Consider the following 20436-nt stretch of genomic DNA (forward strand, 5'->3'; position numbering starts at 1 on the left):
CCAAAAGTATTTTATCTATAAAATACTGCCCAGTTAGCGTAACAAAGTCCATACTGAAGTTTATCTACGGAAGCCCGTTCGGACCACTGGTTAATTAAATTTTAAGCTATATCTGGCGGTCGCCACTTCATTATCCAGAGGCCGCCACTTAATTACCTGTCTGTATGGTGTGAACGAGTATGTTTGCGTTGACATGTGACGGCAAATACAATATTGACAGAATCGCTCTAAAGTAGGCCTATAATTGTATTGGTGAAAATGCATTTCTAACACTCATAATATATATGCTATTTTGTATAATATACACTTTGTATTGGAAGGGCTTGGATGCTTGGGTAATAATATCCTATTTTATAATTTACACTTTATCTTGGCAGGGCATATGCTTGGGTTAGGACTTGGGCGGCCGCCAGATAATAAATTGGCGGCATCAGTGGCGGCCGCCAGGATAATTAATTGGCGGCCATAATTAACTAGTGACCCTAACGGGCTTCTGTATTTATCTAACGCACTACAAGTGACGATAGCGTCGAATAACGTCGACATTTATTTGTTCATAAACGTGTATATCTTTCCTCTGTTCAAAAGATATATAGTAGAATGTTTAGGCCTAACTAATGTGCCAAATATAAAGGCAATAAAAGCCATTTTCTTGCTGGTATACCGGTACTTTAATGTTTTACAGCGATCTGATTGAGTTTACCAAATTTCTATACCGACCACCATTGATAGATTTAGCCTACATTATACACGTCATTTCATTCTATTCTAACGTAGACCACCATCAAAAGAAGAAGTTCGGTAAGTGACATCTATTTTCTTAAAAAAAGAAAACCGCTAATAAATAAAACATTAACTTAGTCGATTGATTAAATGTGAATATATAATCGTTTGTTATTGTGTTTAAATTCAACCTGTTAGAGTAGCGGAATAAAAAATAGAAACTTGGTTGTCGTCAATGTGATTGTTATTACAATATAGGCCTAAGCCTACTTATATAACTGTTCCTATTTGATAGTGTCATGGCGCAAACGGATCGAAGTATTGTTATTGATAAGGGGCAAGAGACGGAGCTGGTAAGTGTAGCTTAAGTTTTTCGTATCCTCAACATTCTATATTGCAAGATTCTACTCATCCCATGCATAATGTATTTGAGGTGTTACGTAGCGGTAGACGTTACCGGTCCATCATTTCTCGTTCTAGGTTTCTCAACAGCTTTTATCCAGCTGCCATTCAGGCACTGAATGCTTGTCAGTATACCGTATGAGAGTGATGTGACTCTCATTTTTTTTTTTTTCTGTTTTTGCATATCCCAGAGTAAATTTTTATGTATATTTTATATGCAAACGACAATAAATGGAAATAATTTTCTCCTGATGTGAATGCTCCCTTTCTTCGTAGAGCATTTTAATATGCGCTGCGGACATTTACAGCCTACAATTACTTAATTTTTTTCATTTCATTTATTTATCCAACACAAATAATATTAAAAATGGCAATATCAATACAAGGTGAACGAACGGAAAACAAAAATTAGCAGAGCTCGACTAAGTTGGTCACCAAAATAAACACAAATAAGTAAAGTAAATAAAAATAAACAAACGCATACCTTATATGCACATATGGTATAGAAAAACATGATAATCAATTATTTAATATTTCTCTTGAATATATTTATTTTTTTTAAATTTTTTATTTCATACGCATCCAACAGCAAGTAACTTGCCAATTATAGGATGGAAAAACTATTTAATTTAATAATTTATCATGCGTATAAACTAAGTTTCATTTGAGGCTCAGAGTCGTGAGTTACAACCCTGGCACTAGGTCAGGATTTTACCCCTGCGGCACTAAATCAGGATTAAACCCCGGCACTAGGTCAGGATTGAACCCGAACCTTTAGATTTGAAGGCAAGCACGTTAACCACCAAGCTACATAAAAGATATTATGTTAAATATGAAGATGCAAGAACATCTTTAAATTAATTTTTATAAGAATGTAGTGAACGGCAATTTCAAATAGGCTCTATCTGGAACAATTCGTTCCATATTTTGGGGCTTTGGCCTCTTATTTGGCAAGGGCTGTAACAAAAAAACCTGGGTCTATGCCTACATTTGAGATGATCTAGTTTTGGATGAGTGAAACTAATTTGATTTCGCATAAATTTTAATCTGAAAAAAGATACCAGTATAATTTTGAAACAGTGTAAAGTAGGTACATATTCTGTTTTAATATTAGTCATCGATTATTATACCTAACAATTTAGTTGTTGAAACTTTAGAGATGAGAGTAGGTCCTTTTATCAATGTTACCAATATTATCATAAATATGTACAATTGCAATGCTTATTCTTGATAAGATGTTAGCTTTTAGCTAGTTTGATACCTACCATGTGACGCTAGTATAGGCTATTATGTACAATTGCAATGGTTATTCTTGATAAGATGTTAGCTTTTAGCTAGTTTGATACCTACCATGTGACGCTAGTATAGGCTATTTGTATCATCAGCATAAATAGTGAACTTAAACAATTATACTAGAATGTATAATGTCGTTTAAATATGTATTATCCTCCTGAAAAAATGATTTTAATGTCGCATAATAGTTAACCACTTTGACAAAAAATGGGATCGAAAACAAATATGTTTACTTGAAAAAACTTTAATTGAAAGCAAAAAATCTGCCAGCCAATTTGTTTTTGGTTGAATTTAACTATTAAAAAAAAAAAGTGAATAACTTTAGTAAAACTACAAATTAATCTATTCACAGTCTGATTTAATTAATCTTCATTTTGTATGGTTTTGGGGGACAATACATCATTAAATAAAAAGTAAATAGCAAGTGACCTAAAATCGACATTATTAGAGTACAAAAATAGTTATTGCAGTACAGTTCCATCATACAACATTACAAGTTAGCCTTATTTTAAAGTTTATGGTAAAAACAAAATGTACATAATGATAGGCCTACTATACAAAAACAAGGCCATATACATCGCTGCAGTCGCGTGCTTAAGTTAGTGTTTACCAACCAACCAACCGACCGACATAGTGAGCTGTAGAGATGCGTTGCACGCGACTAAAAGTCAAGGAGAATGGGCTATTTCACGATAGGTATGCATATAGCGAAATTATTCCTATAGCTCTCGCCATAATAATTATTATTTATTTCCAAAAAGACACTATATAAATAATTGTAACTGAACTCCAAAAAATCAATTTTTTGTTTGTCGTTAACCCTAACCCTTTTTTCTGTTTTTAGGAATGTACCGGGTACAAACTGAACTGGAGTAAATCAGTAATTGTCTGCCTTTTGGTTGCATTATCGTGTGGCTTCCTTATACTAGTTTTTTACTGGAAAAAGGATTGGCGGTTGAAGAGTATGTACACTCAATGTCCGTTAAATGATGCTGGTGCCGTCTTGTTAGAGGTGGGTTGAATATTCTCTTTTTATGTCAACGTAACATGTAATTTCTTCGCTAAAATTATTATTCTTTAGACCACCTAATGCTTATAATTTACCACACATTTTCATGTGTGAGAATTTGTTCTTGAGGCTAACGAGAGTTCCATTTTGAATATTCTAAATAATATTTTCCCATGCAATGGTTTTACAGCGATTCAACAGTAGGCCTGATGGGAATATTGTATTTTTAAAGTAAAATAAGCAAGATTTAATATTTTTAGTTACGATTTCTGTTTATTATTTAGGATACATACCAGAGGAAACATGTAACGTATATTGAGGAAATAAAGTAAGTCTTTCTTATAAAACACCGCAACCAATTTGACCAATCACAACGCGATGGATATTCGAACGGTCGCTTGTGATTGGTCAACTCTTGAGTCCTAGTAGTAAGCAAGCAGGCAACTAGACTTGCCCCAAGTCTGTATTTATTGTCTTTTTTTTAATTTATTTGTTTTTATTTCGACCGCGATTTTTGTCTGAAAATACAGACTTGTGAAACACGTATAGAAATCGATTTGCAAACCGCAAACATCCGTTAAGAATGACGTAGGTTATCATACCGTATTTGGCTATATGGGGCGGGCGGTATGTAAATATGGATTTCGAATCAACCAATGATCATTTTGTTTCAAAATGAAAAAGATCGAGTACGTACGTACGTACAGTGTGCTGAATGTACGATCGAGACTGAACAACTGTTGAAATATAAAATCGTGTTGCCAAGTTGTTTTGTTTATTAATTGTTTAGTCCAGTCCTGGCCTAGGCCTCCTTCGTAGGGCTACTCAACTCGTACGTATGACCTTCCAAAAACGCCAATAAGGTACATACCACCACCGACCGGCACACAACAGGGCTACACCACCACACAGAACAGGACAGGGTCTGGGTGGGAATTAAATCAAATTTTCTCCGCATAATAAATGATCCATTCAATTAGAAGATTTGGCGGAGAAGCTAGCCTATCATATCATATCAAGACGAGTTTTCATGTTCTTGGGAAAAATCTCATCAAATGTTTACCAGACTACTAGGCATATAAAATCATTTTTAGCCTTCTAGTCCAAGAGCATTAGGGTTTGACCCGGAAATTTCTGGTAACAAGCTAATTTTTTCAGGAAAGGTCGAGAACTATGATTGGAACATCATACTAAAAGTCCTGAAAAATCCTCCTTGTGCTCTCCGAGAAATCCAAGATGGCGTCCAAAATGGCTGCCATTTTAAATTGGTCTATAACTTTGTAACCGCTTGTCGTAGAGTATCGATTTTGGTGTCAAATAGTTCACAATATATACATTCCTATTTGCTCTAACAGAAAATTTTGTCAAAAAATGGCCGCTACTACAGTTTCTGGCAGTTTGACCTTTGACCTGGTCTTATCATATCTCGGTAATGGCTTGTCATAGAGAATTAATATTAGGCCCAAATTGTTCAGAACATGCATATTTTTATTTGGTTTAATGAAATATTTTATCCCAAAATGACCGGAAGTGAGGTTATTGACCTCTTATTGACCTATTCATATCTCTTTACCGTATCTCAAGAAATATTTGTCGTAGAGCATTACTTTTGGTGTCATATTGTTTGGAACATATACATTTCTATTTAGTCTAATACAACAGTTTGCCCTCAAATGCTCGGAAGTAAGTTAATTTATTGAAAACTTAAAAAATCAAAGAGCTACATAGGCAGAGGATATGAATACTGTAGAAAAAATCTAAATCAAAGTTTTAACTCATGTCTTAAAACATGTTTTGGGCATAGCACATCATCAGGTAAAGTGAATTGTTACAAAAAGAAAATATAAAGTCAATAAATTACAAAGAATAACTGTCAGTGGCTAATCAAAGTTGGTTAAGTAAACAAAAGACAATTGGCAAATACCTATGTACACAGCACATATCCGACCATTTATATGCAATTTTGAGTTGCGTGCAAACGCGACTCTATTGCTCACTATGTCGGTCGGTAAACACTAACTGTACTCATATTCATATTTTTTCGTTATTTTGACACTGGATATTAATACTTGTAGGCAAATATAAATGTTTTTAAACATTTTTCAACATTTTTTAACCTTTTCAGCAATTTCAGTTGGTTGGTCAGTCGGTAAACACTAACTCACATTCATATTTTTTCGTTATTTTGACACTGGATATTAATACTTGGAGGCAAATATAAATGTTTTTACAAATTTTTTTACATTTTCAGCAATTTCGGTTATTCGGTCAGTTGGTAAACACTAACCCATATTCATATTTTTTCGTTATTTTGACACTGGATATTATTTAATACTTGGAGGAAATGTTTTTAAAAATGTGAACATTTTTAAACATTTTCAGCAATTTCGGTCAGTTGGTCGGTCAGTAAACAATAACTCAAATTTACGCACGCGACTGCAGCCATGTATATGGCCTTGTTGACTTTGTAAAAATAATGCATTTAGAAACATTCCTTGATTTAAATGTTTGTTGTATGGCTTATTTATGATAAAAAGAGAATATACCCTAGGTATTTCACGTCAAACGCTCTTTACTCGGCATGCATAGACTTTCTTTTCCAGATTTTATTTGGTCCTTGCTGAAATCTATGAAAAATAGATTGGAATACCCGGGCAATGATCCCGGTACCTCTCACATGCTAAGTGAGAGCTCTACCATTTGAGCTAGTCCCCCAGTTACATTAACTGTTTAAAGATGAAAAAGTATCGCCATATGCCCTATATATGATTTATTAAATATTGAAAATATGCAAAATAAGGGTCTTTAAATCACTTCAACATTGATCAGCAGCATTCTGTTACAGTCATTCATCATCTGATGTTGCATCTTCAACTTCTTGGTGTTTGTTGCTTCTTTCACATCATTATCATCATGTTCATCTGTATGGGTGTAGTTGCATGTTTGCCCAAAAGTTATGACGTTAGAGAACGTTCAATAGTGCATTCTCTTTTAAAACAAGGAATGACCTGGTTTCATGTTTCAAAATGCATTATTTTTACAAATAAAATGGTCTTTAACATTAAGTTTTTGACAATCCGGAGTATAATATATGCCATGTACATAGTGTTCCCTGCCAATTGAGCATTTCCATGCGAAATGTATATGACCTGAACATTTCATTCTCATACTCACAGTATCATAAAGTCTATACATTTCCTAAATTACATAAAATTTCTACTTTTCTGAAAAAAAATAATTATCATAATTTCTATAATAAATAATAAAAATAACGACATGATTTCAACAAAAGCACTAATTCGCGTATGTACTGTAATGCGAGTTACAGACGAATAACGCATTTAAAATGTATTCATGACATCTACATATAGGTGACATTTTGTAGCAATAACTTTTCAACCATAACTAGTATGAGAATTTCAATTAACGTGTCCCATGATATTCTTTGTTCTATCGAAGTTAAATAAATAATTATTTTGGTTTTTTCTTGTATAGTTCATACCCTTATTACAGTAAAATTTACCCTCAAGGTTATTGTTGAAAATAACAAAACACTCTTCAACTACCCAATAAAATGTTGCAGAATAACCCATTTTTTTGTTTACTTAACCAACTTTGATTAGCCAATGACAGTTATTCTTTGTAAGTTATTGACTTGATATTTTCTTTTTGTAACTTTACCTGATGATGTGCTATGCCCAAAACATGTTTTAAGGCAGAGATAAAACTTTGATTTAGATTTTTTCTACAGTATTCATATCCTCTGCCTATGTAGCTCTTTGATTTTTTAAGTTTTCAATAAATTAACTTACTTCCAAGCATTTGAGGGCAAACTGTTGTATTAGACTAAATAGAAATGTATATGTTCCAAACAATATGACACCAAAAGTAATGCTCTACGACAAATATTTCTTGAGATACGGTAAAGAGATATGAATAGGTCAATAAGAGGTCAATAACCTCACTTCCGGTCATTTTGGAATAAAATATTTCATTACACCAAATAAAAATATGCATGTTCTGAACAATTTGGGCCTAATCTTAATTCTCTATGACAAGCCATTACCGAGATATGATAAGACCAGGTCAAAGGTCAAACTGCCAGAAACTGTAGTAGCGGCCATTTTTTGACAAAATTTTCTGTTAGAGCAAATAGGAATGTATATATTGTGAACTATTTGACACCAAAATCGATACTCTACGACAAGCGGTTACAAAGTTATAGACCAATTTAAAATGGCAGCCATTTTGGACGCCATCTTGGATTTCTCGGAGAGCACAAGGAGGATTTTTCAGGACTTTTAGTATGATGTTCCAATCATAGTTCTCGACCTTTCCTGAAAAAATTAGCTTGTTACCAGAAATTTCCGGGTCTGCCTATACTTATGAACTAATGCTCTTGGACTATTCAGAAACTTTCATTAATGTACCCAAGTACACATTGTCTAAACGTAACATAACGCATGCGCATCGTCTTAGACGTTGAGTCTTTGAAATTCTGAAATATGAATATTAAAACGACGTACGAGTGAGTAGCTAATGGCATGCGGCTGAAACTAGTCAACTGGATAATTTATGCACCAAGAATTCTTGGTGTCAAACCACGTGACTTATGCGTGTTTCCCCAGACGGAGTATCCAAACTCAAGTAATACACGTATGAAACGCCATATGTGCAAAAATATTTATATTTTTACAAAACTCCGTCTGGAGCCCAGACTAGCAGGCAACCTACTTTCTCACTGCCTCGTCCTTTGAATTGGCAGTAAAGTCGTTGGTCCCATTCACTGTACATATGCACGATAATGATCTATAAGAAAAGAGTTGGGGATCAGAGAACTGGTCATGTACACTGAGTAAGGGTGGGGGACTCAGGGGAACAGTTTTTTACTGTAGATGTCTCAAAATAAAGAAGAAAATAAATACTTTATTTTGTCCTCTTTATTATATTTCATAGCGATATAGATTCAAACGAGATAAGTGAAATTCTCAAGAGGAATGTAAACAATCTTCGAGTTTTCAAATTTCACAAGCTCAAGTACATTTGGTTTCCTGAAAACAACGTCTTTATTCGCTTGAATCACATTCCAACATGTTCAGATATTTATAATAACGCACAAGGATTATCTACCTCAGATATAAGCTCAAGGTAGGTCATTTTGGCGCAATTTAGTTGTCGTCTGCGTTCTCTCTCTAGTTAGATTTCTTCGGTTTCTGAACGCTAAACTAACGAATGATGCTTGGTTCCCACGTAAGCGCAGCGTAAGTGATTTGACCAATCACCAGCGATGAATTATTCGAACTTTCGATTGTGATTGGTCAGTTCGCTTTAGTTGCGACTTAAGTCTTTGCGTTGCATCCAAGTGGGAACCAATGACTTCTTATTACCGACGTGAAATACTGTAGTGGTCTGCGCACAACTATCACAACATATCGCCAGTATTATGGTCATGAAGGAAGATTTTTCTTCCATGTTTTTTTTAATGATGTGTATACAGTACGTATACAGTACTTGTACATTACGTACGCAGTGCAGTCGAAAAAAGGGTATCCAAGTAACTTTACCATTGTAAACGCATTAACCTCCAAATATGTAACTAACATTAGCGTATCACGTATTGCAACCTACAGGCAAATGATGTATGGTGAAAACATTATAGACGTGCCAGTTAAACCGTATCTCACTTTACTAGTTCAAGAGGTAAGCCTCTAATTATAGTTCTTACAAGCTGGTTAAGTTGAGTGTACTTTTTAGAAATTATAGATATAGATTTGGGACAACCTGGGTTTTTCGTGACGACCGTACATAAAATGTTGAAATTCGGACCAAAATCGATGAAATTTGGTTCTACGAAAAAATTGTCAAACCAAATTCAAACGCAGGCACACAATACATAAAGTCCTACTCTTTATCGCAAACTTAGGTGTTCCCCGGTAAGATATTTCCTGATAAGGCGGATCAAAATTGGAGTTCATCTCGACTCTTCTACGCCTATTCCACCTGGGAATTTGCCAGGCTGTTGTTTTTATTTATCATAATGTCCAATTCCTAATGTCATTTTTAATGTACTTTTACTGTAGGTTCTGAATCCATTTTATGTTTTTCAAGTGTTTACCGTGATTGTGTGGTGTATCGATGAGTATTATTACTATAGCGTGTGTATAGTCGTGATGTCATTTGTTTCTATAGTACTTTCTCTTTACACAACTCGAAAGGTAACGATATCTCTACGTTTCTAATACCATGATCAGACGCACGTCGTTACAGTGTCTTATCTTACGTAAGCTAGATTGGTCTAAACTAGCCAGCATAGACTAAGCTTTAATTACAGCGTTACAGTTACATTTTAAATGGGTTGGGGTTTTAACAAATTATTATTTTTTTTTAATTTTATGTCTTTAGGCAATGTGGCCAAGGATTACCAATAGTGAATTAATCATTGTCCTATCGGATAAGTGGTAATCCCCCTGATACAGGGGCTATTTTGTGAACCAGTTCACCGTGGTAACCCCCTACTCTTCTCGAATAATGAACTGTGCTCTTTAAAGTGCACACAGGTTATAACTGTGTACATAATTGGGAGTTGATTGTGAAAAACATACGCTTATAACAACACTGAATATCAGATTGAGATGGTACTGTAGTACCAGAGAAAATGTACATTATCCATTGCATTGTAACATGTGTATCATTGTCATTTTATTACAGCAAGCAAAAACACTTCGCGATATGGTGTTCAGCTGTAGTACCGTTAAAGTAATGCGAAAGCTTAAAGGTAAAACGTTAATATTTACAATTAACAATATTACAATTAGTACAAGTGTGTATTGAAATGGTATTTGCATTACTTAGTATAACTGTTGATTGTCTATTGATAGCCTAGTTATTCCTAGGCCGGTGCATACTGAATCGTGTACCTATACCAGTTAGGCCTAAAGGGGTTTTCATAGAATTGCCATTGCTATACATTGTCATGACGCGATCTCTGGCCTCCTCATCTTTTCTGAAATTATGTAGACATGATGAGATCCTGGATTCTGCCATATGATCATGTCTTCTGCCATATGATCATGTCTTCTGCCATATGATCATGTCTTCTGCCATATGATCATGTCATCTGATGTAAACATAACGCTATTATCAACGATTTCATCAGATCATCCCTTCTAAAAGATATAGGCCTAGACATGACATTATCACGATCTTTTCATTTCACCACTACTCCTAATAAAAATGTGGACATGGCATGTTAATCTAACATCTAATTGACTTGTGTTAGCTATCTATGCATAATAACCTTCCGTACCTTTTACAAAATTTCAACGAATTATTATTTAATTCAAGGTATTCAAGAGATATCCGAATATGAGTTAGTTCCTGGTGACGTCATACTTATACCACCACGTGGTTGTAAAATGACTTGCGATGCCGCTCTTATTCAGGGAAACTGTATTGTAAATGAAAGCATGCTTACAGGTAAAATAAAGTTCATACTCATTTTTGCGCAAGACTTGAACAGGATTTTAAACATCACCTATGATAGTAATGGAGTAATCCATGCGCTATATTTTCAACATACTGGGTATCTGTAGACTGAAAATAACGTTTCCTACTGAAATTACAGGCGTCCGAAATCGCTTTGAGTACCTGAGCGGAAATGCGCAAAAGGTCCAACTATCATGTCTCAGCTCCATTGGGTTGTTTCCCAAACCAGTAACACGGTACACGTCTGCGCGAGATCAGGCGAGTGAAGCGTCAGAACAGACACTTAGCATCTACCAAAGCGATCTTATAGTTGGGCTCTTTTAAATTTAATAATTTTTTTTTTAGGTGAAAGCGTTCCAATAACCAAAGTTCCTCTCCCAAACACGTCAGACGGAGGATCTCAGAACTTATCAACAACTGAACACTCGAGGCACATCCTGTTTTGTGGGACAGAGGTCATAGAAACGAAATACTACGGGAATGACCATGTCAAAGCTGTTGTTATCCAGACAGGTAAACACTAGTAGTAATTCTAAGAAAAGCAAGCAACATGGCATTATGATAAAATCAAAGTTGGCTTACCGTCGGCCAATGTTAATTCTTCCACAGAATATACAAATCATTTGCTTGATTTGCGGTCGTGGACGTTCACTGGTGTTGATAATAAACTCGCTAGGGACAAAACTTAAAGTTGGTTGCTTTTTACTTTTAATTTCATTTCAATGATTGTAGGTTTCTCGACGGCGAAGGGTATGCTCGTAAGATCAATACTGTATCCAAAACCGACTGAATTTAAATTATATCAGGACTCAATCAGATATATTCTAACTCTGGCGTCTGTCGGTAGGTAACGCTTTATTTTTAACTTGCATAATAATAGTAATAATTAGTTCATATTAAGTGTAGGCCTACATCTGTCCTAATCTTGTATTTCTTAACTTGGCGGGAAACTCAAACGACTTCAATCGCATGCATTTTATTTCATTATATCACTTCATTGTGATGTACACATTGTTGACAAAACACTCTCTGTTACCCTCGATGTGCCTACATCACGTCCATAAATAATGGAAACCATCATCATAGAAGCAAGTGGCCTACTAACAATGTTTTCCTTTTTTTTAAAGCTTTCATTGGATTCGTCTTTACAATTACACAGTTAGTGATTGCTGGTGTAAGTAGGCCCACATTCCACATGAAATATTTCGATTTGTGACAACCGACGATCTAGGATTGCATGTGTCGTCGGTCGGCGCCGCGGACCTAGAAAGCACAAAAAATGCGCTGAGGAATTGAGTGTCAAATCACTTCAATTCCCAACTTCCCCGCGCATGCGTCCAATGAATTCACATGACATGACTTGTTCCAGGTCGCCGAACGTCGTAAATCTATAGTGTAGGCTTAAACCATTCCAACAACTATCATTCTGTGTGCAGTGCGTAAAGCTCTGTCTACACTATAAAACTAGTTTGACAAAAAAGTGTGATGTGTCCAAATATGGTAGTAATAGTTAGATTGTAGAATAATATAAATTAACAAAGATATTTATTTGTCTGTTTCTACTTTTAGTTTTCTCTAGAACGCATCATCATCCGGGCTTTAGATATCATTACTATTGCCGTACCGCCACCTCTTCCTGCTGCGTTGACCATCGGGATGGTTTACGCGCAGTTCAGGCTTAAAAAGAAGTCTATCTATTGTATAAGCCCACAAAGGATTAATTTTGGCGGCAATCTTGATGTCGTCTGCTTTGATAAGGTAAGTGCTGTATTTGTAATCTATGCTACAGGCCTACACGAGATTGCAAATCATTCGGTTAGGCAGTAAAGGTAGTTTTTACAGTTCAAGTTTTACCTGTTTTGTCTCTTTATCTTCTTAAGACTGGGACATTGACAGAAGACTGTTTAGACCTTATGGGAATCCAGTTGGCAAATGACGCTAGGTAAGAACACATAGTAAACTAACACTACTGAATTTTCTCTGCTAAGTGCAAGTTGGTTTTTACAATTAAAAACCCTTTGTCCATCTATTTCCATGCTTACGGGTTTTGCAGTGGTAACCAAGGGCTGATGGTAGATTGAAGAATTATGGGTAAAATAAATATACATAGAAGAAATCACATTAAATGTAGGCCTATCCTTCTACACATCGTTTCAATATGTCCAAGCCACCGTAATCTTTTACCTTTTCAATATATATTAAGGCTGTCTGATTAAGTTGTTGCGATGTCTTTCCTCTCAACATACACAAGATAAATAAACGATTTCTTTGTTTTATTATAATTTATTCAAGTAGTAAAATAAGTTCACTTATATCCCTGGTTTATTTATATTTTTCTGTAGATTTGATAAACTTCAGACAGACTTTCAGAGGGCCACTGGTCTGTTTTCATATTGCATGGCAACCTGTCATTCCTTGTCAAAGATCGGTTCCGAACTTGTTGGCGATCCGATTGATACAAAAATGTTTGAAGCCACTGGATGGGTAAGCTGTAATCTAAGTTATTATATTCTTAAGAGATTCTTAATGGGAACTGTTTTTTCCAATATGGTTGTCATTTTCTGTTTATTCTTAGTATTATGTAGCAGATAGAGAATGACAACCTATACGCTTATAAGTAACTCATTTCCTGTTTTTTTTCCTGTTTTTTTACTTTTGATCAATAAACCTTGCTGCTAAAAAGGAATAATTCTTATTTAAAAAGAAGCTTTTATTGTTTGTAAATTCAGAATAACTGTTTCTATCCATTCCCCCAGACATTAGAAGAGGCATCAACGGTTGAAGATGCCGCAAATTTGGACCAGATTGCGCCAACGACCGTCAAGTCATCTAACATGAATGCGGTAAGAATTCTAAATTTCAATTGCTATGGTTTTGATGAAATTTTCAATCCAAACCTATATTTATGCCATTAAATAATACTTAAGCTCCTGGCATGTCTTTAGTGGTAGTTATCTTATCTTCAATCAATCAATCCACACATCTTACCATTAGGACTACCTAAAGATGAACAATGTTTGTTTCAACAACAATTTAATTTATGATAAATGTGTATTATATAAATCAAATCACCTTTTTTCGTTCTCAATAGGAACATATTTTTAGTGTATTTCATAGTAAATGTTATATTGCTTTTTGTACATGATTATTTCAATGATTATTTTGTTTACAAACGTCTTACTGTTGTTTTCTTGTAACATGAATAGGCTGACGTTCACGAAATTGGAATCTTGCGTCAGTTTCCATTTTCATCGCGTTTGCAACGCATGAGCGTTATCACCAGAACGGTTGGTGACGAGAACTTAGTTGCATTTGTTAAAGGATCTCCTGAAATGATTACGTCACTTTGTACACAAGAAACAGGTAAAACATCACACCTGTACTATGTCGATATTATGATAATTTTGTTACAGTAATCTAAATACGTTTGCATTCCTGTCACGTCAACTAAGACGGTTGTATCATAAACAAACATCACGTAAAGGCTTTCTCAACCATACTTTATTTCTTTATGGAAACACATGGTACCACAGACCTAACTTTATTAGTGTTATTCGCCGTGCAAATAATATATTATACTTGTTGAATTTTTAAAATTTCAGTACCAACTGATTTCAAAGAAGTTCTATCTGAATACACTAAACAGGGATTTCGTGTACTAGCACTGGCGTACAAACCACTGGACTCCAGTTTGAAGTGGCACAAGGACATGCAACTAAGCCGAGACGATGTAGAGAGCGAACTCGTATTCCTAGGCCTCATGGTGATGCAGAACAAATTAAAACAGCAGACGGAACCAGTGATTTCTGAACTTCATAGCGCCAATATTAAAACCGTCATGATAACAGGCGATAATATTTTAACAGCTATCAATGTGGCGCAAAAGTGTAATTTAGTAACGCCGCACCAAAAGATATATCAAGTCCATGCAAATGTGTCAGGTGACGACGTGGCAAACATCTGCCTAACGCTTGAACATGCTGCAGTCGAACAAATGACGTCACATAAATCAAAAGTAAGTTTTTCTTCCATGATATTTCGGACATTGCAGCATCGTGATTGTTATATTTCGCTTTACAAAAATTAGAAAAAAGATGGAGAAGGAATGAAAGAAATAAAAGACAAAATAAAAGACAAAAAAAAAAAGAAAGACTAGCATTGTTTTATTTTCTTTTTAGAATAATAATGTTCAACGACATTCACAATCAGATGAAGCAGCAGAATTGCCCAATATGTGCTATGCAGTCGATGGAAGTTCGTTTGAGGTTTTACGAAAATACTACCCAGAAGAGTTTAAAAAGGTAGGCCTACTAGGTTCTTTCGGAAAATTGTGTTGTGAACACGTCGTGGAAAGTATCGATCATAGTCTTTCAGTATGCTCTCTCACGATGGAGTAATTACCTCAAATTTTCACTAAATTTCTTCTGTAGGTTGTGGTCGGGGCTAAAGTATTTGCAAGAATGTCACCAATACAAAAGGACCAATGTGTTGAAACGTTGATGGAGGTAGGCCTAACCGTGGGAATGTGTGGAGATGGGGCAAATGACTGTGGCGCCCTGAAGACTGCACACATTGGTATATCATTATCTGAGGCAGAGGCGTCAGTAGCGTCTCCATTTACCTCTAAGACACCAGATATATCTTGTGTTCCAGAAGTAATAAAGTGAGTAAATGAAATGCATCAACATTAGATGACGTTAGACGAAATTATTAATTTCATTATATCTGCGATGGCGATAGTTACACTTCGTTATGCATGATTGATTTATAATTTGTTACGTAATATATACAGTATAAAATAGGCAGAGGCGTCAGTAGCGTCTCTATTTACTTCTATGACACCAGATATGTCTTGTGTTCCAGAAGTAATAAAGTGAGTAAATGAAATGCATCAACATTAGATGACGTTAGACGAAATTATTAATTTCATTATATCTGCGATGGCGATAGTTACACTTCGTTATGCATGATTGATTTATAATTTGTTACGTAATATATACAGTATAAAATAGGCAGAGGCGTCAGTAGCGTCTCTATTTACTTCTATGACACCAGATATGTCTTGTGTTCCAGAAGTAATAAAGTGAGTAAATGAAATGCATCAACATTAGATGACGTTAGATGAAGTTATTCATATCATTGTATTTGTGATGGCGCTAGTTACTATTCGTTATGCATGATTAATTTTTTTTAAATGCTTACGTAATATATACACTATAAAATACGGTTTGGACATATTGTTCGTTGCTGGTACTGGTTGATCGGTGAATGTTATGCAAAAAACGGGACTTAATTCCATGTTAATAATTATGACATAGTAGTATAGACTATGACACATTATGAGAGCATAACCAGAATCCCTAGAACACACACACAAACAAATCTGCGCTTACTTCAAAAGAGATCGATGTTTGTTGCTTTGAAAATGGCGGTTGATTTGCAAGCAGTTGTTACGGTATGTTCTTTCATTAAACTGTAAATGGTATTATAGATTAGTAGAATATATTATGTCTGTCAACAGGGAAGGACGTTGTGCTCTTACGACATCTTTTGGAATGTTCAAATACATGGCTCTATACAGCATGATACAGTTCGTTACTGCAATGATGTTAAACACGGTACGTATTCATCCGCCAAACATACATATTATACAAGCCCATTATGCAAATACGGATGATGTATATACGTTTTTTTAACTTTCGGATGTGAATTCGAGTTAGGTGATTCATCAATTTATTGAAGTTTGTAATAAATCGACTCTATTATTGTGAAAAAACTTAAACCTTAATTTCATTTTATTTAATAGTACATCTCTTTGATACTTATTTATGCATTTTGAATTAGTTTATAACACTTATTTTCTATTATATATGTTTATGACCGATGTAACGTGTAGTGAATACACAGGTATTAAAGTTTTATAATAGTTTTTAATAGCATAATTAATATATATTTTCCTCAGTTTGGAACTTATTTTGGAGATATCCACTTTCTATACATAGACATATTTCTCTGTACATCCGTAGTACTTTTCAGTAAGTCAACATTTTATTTGCTACTTCAGACATATTTAATACGATTTCCAGATGTAATATAATAATAATTATTTTGATATAAAGTTTGCAGTACACCACGTATATTTAGTTCTGAAAAGAACTGTTGAATTTCTAGACATTTCGGTCAATATACTTTAATCGTCCTCAGGAGTGGCAATGCAGAAAGTTTAGGTGTTACCGCAAACTTCATATCAATGTGTGGATTTCGCCATGCAAACATTCAAACAATTATAGGCCTACTGTAATATAATTATGATTAAAATCACATTTACAGATTCATCAGATCGATAATGTTTTATTTTTTTTCAGTGGGTCGCAACAAACCATATAATCGAATTTCAGTGCAAAAACCGGTAAAAAACTTGATGTCGGCGCCAATCATCTTCAGTTTTACCAGTCAGACTGTTATTCAGACAATCTTTCAAACAGTCTGCTACTATATACTTATCGCACAACCTTGGTAGATAACCTTTGACCTTTAGTTTAACTTGAATTTGATTATATTTGTTTTGTTGTGTTGCCAAGTTTCCCAAATAAAAGTTTATTGAGACAAATTAATAAATCCAATAATAGTTTATTTCTTCCATGTTACTGTTAATATAAATTTAAATAAAATAGTATTAATATGGATTTTTCAATTTGTGGTGACCTATGACCTACGCATTGATGTGTCTTTGACAAGGAATCTTACTCTTCCCTACCTGGATATAGAAACCACCAACACTTGTTTGTGTGGAGGCACGCCTCAACTTCCCCGCATGCGCACAATGAATGAAAATAGCCTAACGTGTTTTTAGTCTTCGAAAACAATTCCTAATTATATCTCTGTATATAGGTATTGGTAAATCTTAATTATTTACAATAGTATGCATTTTGTTGTTGTTTAGGTTCGTACCACTTGACCCAGATTTGGATTCTAAGAACATTCTGTGTTATGAAACAACAGCGCTTGTACTTTACTCTTTCTTCCAGTACGTTATAACCGGGTACCTATTCACCCCAGGAAAGCCATTCCGTACACCAATATACAAAAATAGTGAGTACTGGTTTGTGCACTGTTAGGCCTACATACAATTGATATAATGAGGATGAGGATATAACATAAATGAATGAACACTAGCACTAAAGCTTGGTTCCCAATCGAAAAAAAAATCTGCCGCAACGCAACGTAACACACGACACGACGTGCGAAATTACTTTTCTATCAATTTCGCATCCCTCTCTTACAGCAACTTCAATCATCCGATTTGTACGCAAAGCAGATGGCTCTTCACGTAGATACGTTGCGTCTGCGTCCCTGCGTAGCGTTCTAGTGGGAACCAAGCTTCAAGTTAGTTTCATCAAAGACGGTTGTAGCATATTCTCAACTTTCCTTGCCTAGCAATTAATCAATAGAATATTTGTAGCGGAACAGCGGAAATTCTCAACTTTTCTTGAAGACTGTAGCATAACAACTAATACGTCGAGACGTTCTCAACTTTCCATTTTGGAAACATGTTGTACTGGAAACATGTTGTACTGCAAACCTGACATTACTGACGATGATATAATTACTGTAGGAGAAGTTAATGAAGATAATTTACATTATAGTTTGATTTGTTATTTGAATTCTATAAATATGTATTTTTATTTACAGAACCATACGCTATATCATTCATGCTTCTAACCTGTTTCAATCTTATGATGCTCTTTTTCCCACCTGAGCCTTTCAACACATTTTTTGAGGTAAGTTTTCATTTCGGGTGAACTCGAGTTAATTCTATACTAATTCGTGTTTTTAAACTCGAAGCTGGCACTTAAATTATCTTCACAATTAAAAAAACTGGTATAATTCATAAACTTTATTAAAAAGTTTAATTCATAGCAATAATGAATTTGTACTGCTGAACGATTGGTCGAATAAGTCTTATTCTTTATAATCATGATTAGTGCGCACGCGCAGTTTTTCAAATCTATCCAAAGTACTCATTTGTGGAATGTTACACGAAGAATGATACGCATACGTTAATTAAGGAAAATCTATAGGCCTATGTTGATGACGTCACAACATCTCAAGTAATCTTTATCTTCAATCCCTCTGTCCCACAGTTTCGAATAATGTAGGTCTATTCGTTTTTTAGTTTGTTGAAATTCCAAGCCCGAATAAGATTTTCCAGGTGGAATTGTTTGCATTACTTCTTGTAAATGTTGTTGTTTCAACACTGTTTGAGGTAAGTTTTAATATTTTTAATATAAAGGGTTACGAATAAAATGTGTGTGTATTTAATTTTATTTGTCTTTTTCGTGTTAGTCCACCAGTCGGCGTTTCAATTTTTGTCTGAGAGCTCAAGTAGTATACGTATGAAACGCCATATGTGCCAAGATATTTATCTTTTACTAATATGAAGTCGAAGCAATTTTTTTTGTTGCTCCATGTAATAAATATACTGCGACTGCCATTCTTTTCGTAGCTTGTCGATGCAGAAAACATGATTTATACATAATTTCCTCTACCTTGTTGAATATGCATGATGCGTGACAGTGAAAGTCATTTAACTAAAATGTGCTAATTAGGTAGTTTCGAAAAAAAATGGAAACGCTCTAAGTATAAAGAAACAACAGATAGATACTTTTTTAGCTACGTTGCGTCATACTCTAAAAACTTTCCTTTTAGCGTTGTCTTGTTACAAACAAGAAGTTGATGGACATTGTGGCATGCCGTTGTTTCAGAAAGAAACACAAACTTTCTTATACTGAAGCTTACGGTCTACTTACTGAGATCAAATGTGAAACAACATGAGAAATTAACATTGGACATCGATGCAAATTATTAACATTTTACAGCGAAGATAACATCGTAAATAACAGCCTACATTTTTTTTTATATTGATATTACACTTCAATCGTTTTTTTGTGGAACTTGGCTTGCCTTAGGCTTAATAATAGTAATATTATTAATATTGTAAGCTCTAATAATCGTAGTTACATTCGTGTATCTTTATCTCTAGCCATCCACCTATCTGACATCAATGATTATATTATTATAGTGTATAATAATTAGTGAATTTTCACATACTGTAAATCACATAATATCGTCTGCGATGTTGGGGACCTTGAGTCAAGTTATTTCAAAATATAGAAATATATCGAAATTCATTCTTTGTCCAATTTTTTCTCTGTAATAGTGTAAACGCATCTTTGCACAAATCACATTCCTTCAATATTATCCTTTCGGACATGCACCCTACTACTCCTACTAGATACACTAGGCATTGTTTGTGATAATATTCCTATAGGCCTATAAATTGGCAAATATTGTGTTCAAATTTAATTAGAAATATAATTATGCTATACACACATACATTTCCGTCACCAATATAAGATTATAACACAATATATGGCATTATTATCGCATAATTATTGAATTTAAAAAAGTGGTTACTATAGCATAATAAACATGCGCAGAGTCGAATAATGCATGTCAATTGT

The 20436-nt window shown here is 34.6% G+C and overlaps 1 protein-coding gene across 1 annotated transcript; it reads left to right on the forward strand.

Moving 5' to 3' along the window:
* Positions 1-748: 748 nt before the first annotated feature.
* LOC144838725 (polyamine-transporting ATPase 13A3-like) lies at positions 749-20105 on the forward strand. The gene is made up of 27 exons (XM_078694180.1): positions 749-801; positions 1019-1076; positions 3263-3430; positions 3712-3755; positions 8384-8575; positions 9058-9127; positions 9508-9642; positions 10136-10202; positions 10772-10903; positions 11258-11425; positions 11645-11755; positions 12040-12086; positions 12482-12670; positions 12793-12854; positions 13255-13396; positions 13669-13755; positions 14119-14275; positions 14515-14927; positions 15091-15213; positions 15343-15575; positions 16434-16530; positions 16875-16947; positions 17278-17428; positions 17856-18004; positions 18605-18693; positions 19089-19178; positions 19622-20105. Exons 2-27 carry the CDS (start codon positions 1023-1025, stop codon positions 19745-19747), a joined length of 3369 nt encoding a protein of 1122 aa, XP_078550306.1. The 5' UTR covers positions 749-801; positions 1019-1022; the 3' UTR covers positions 19748-20105.
* The last annotated feature ends 331 nt before the right edge of the window (positions 20106-20436 follow it).

This window comes from Antedon bifida, chromosome 3, assembly GCF_963402885.1.
Source record: "Antedon bifida chromosome 3, ecAntBifi1.1, whole genome shotgun sequence".
NCBI classification, from domain to species: domain Eukaryota; kingdom Metazoa; phylum Echinodermata; class Crinoidea; order Comatulida; family Antedonidae; genus Antedon; species Antedon bifida.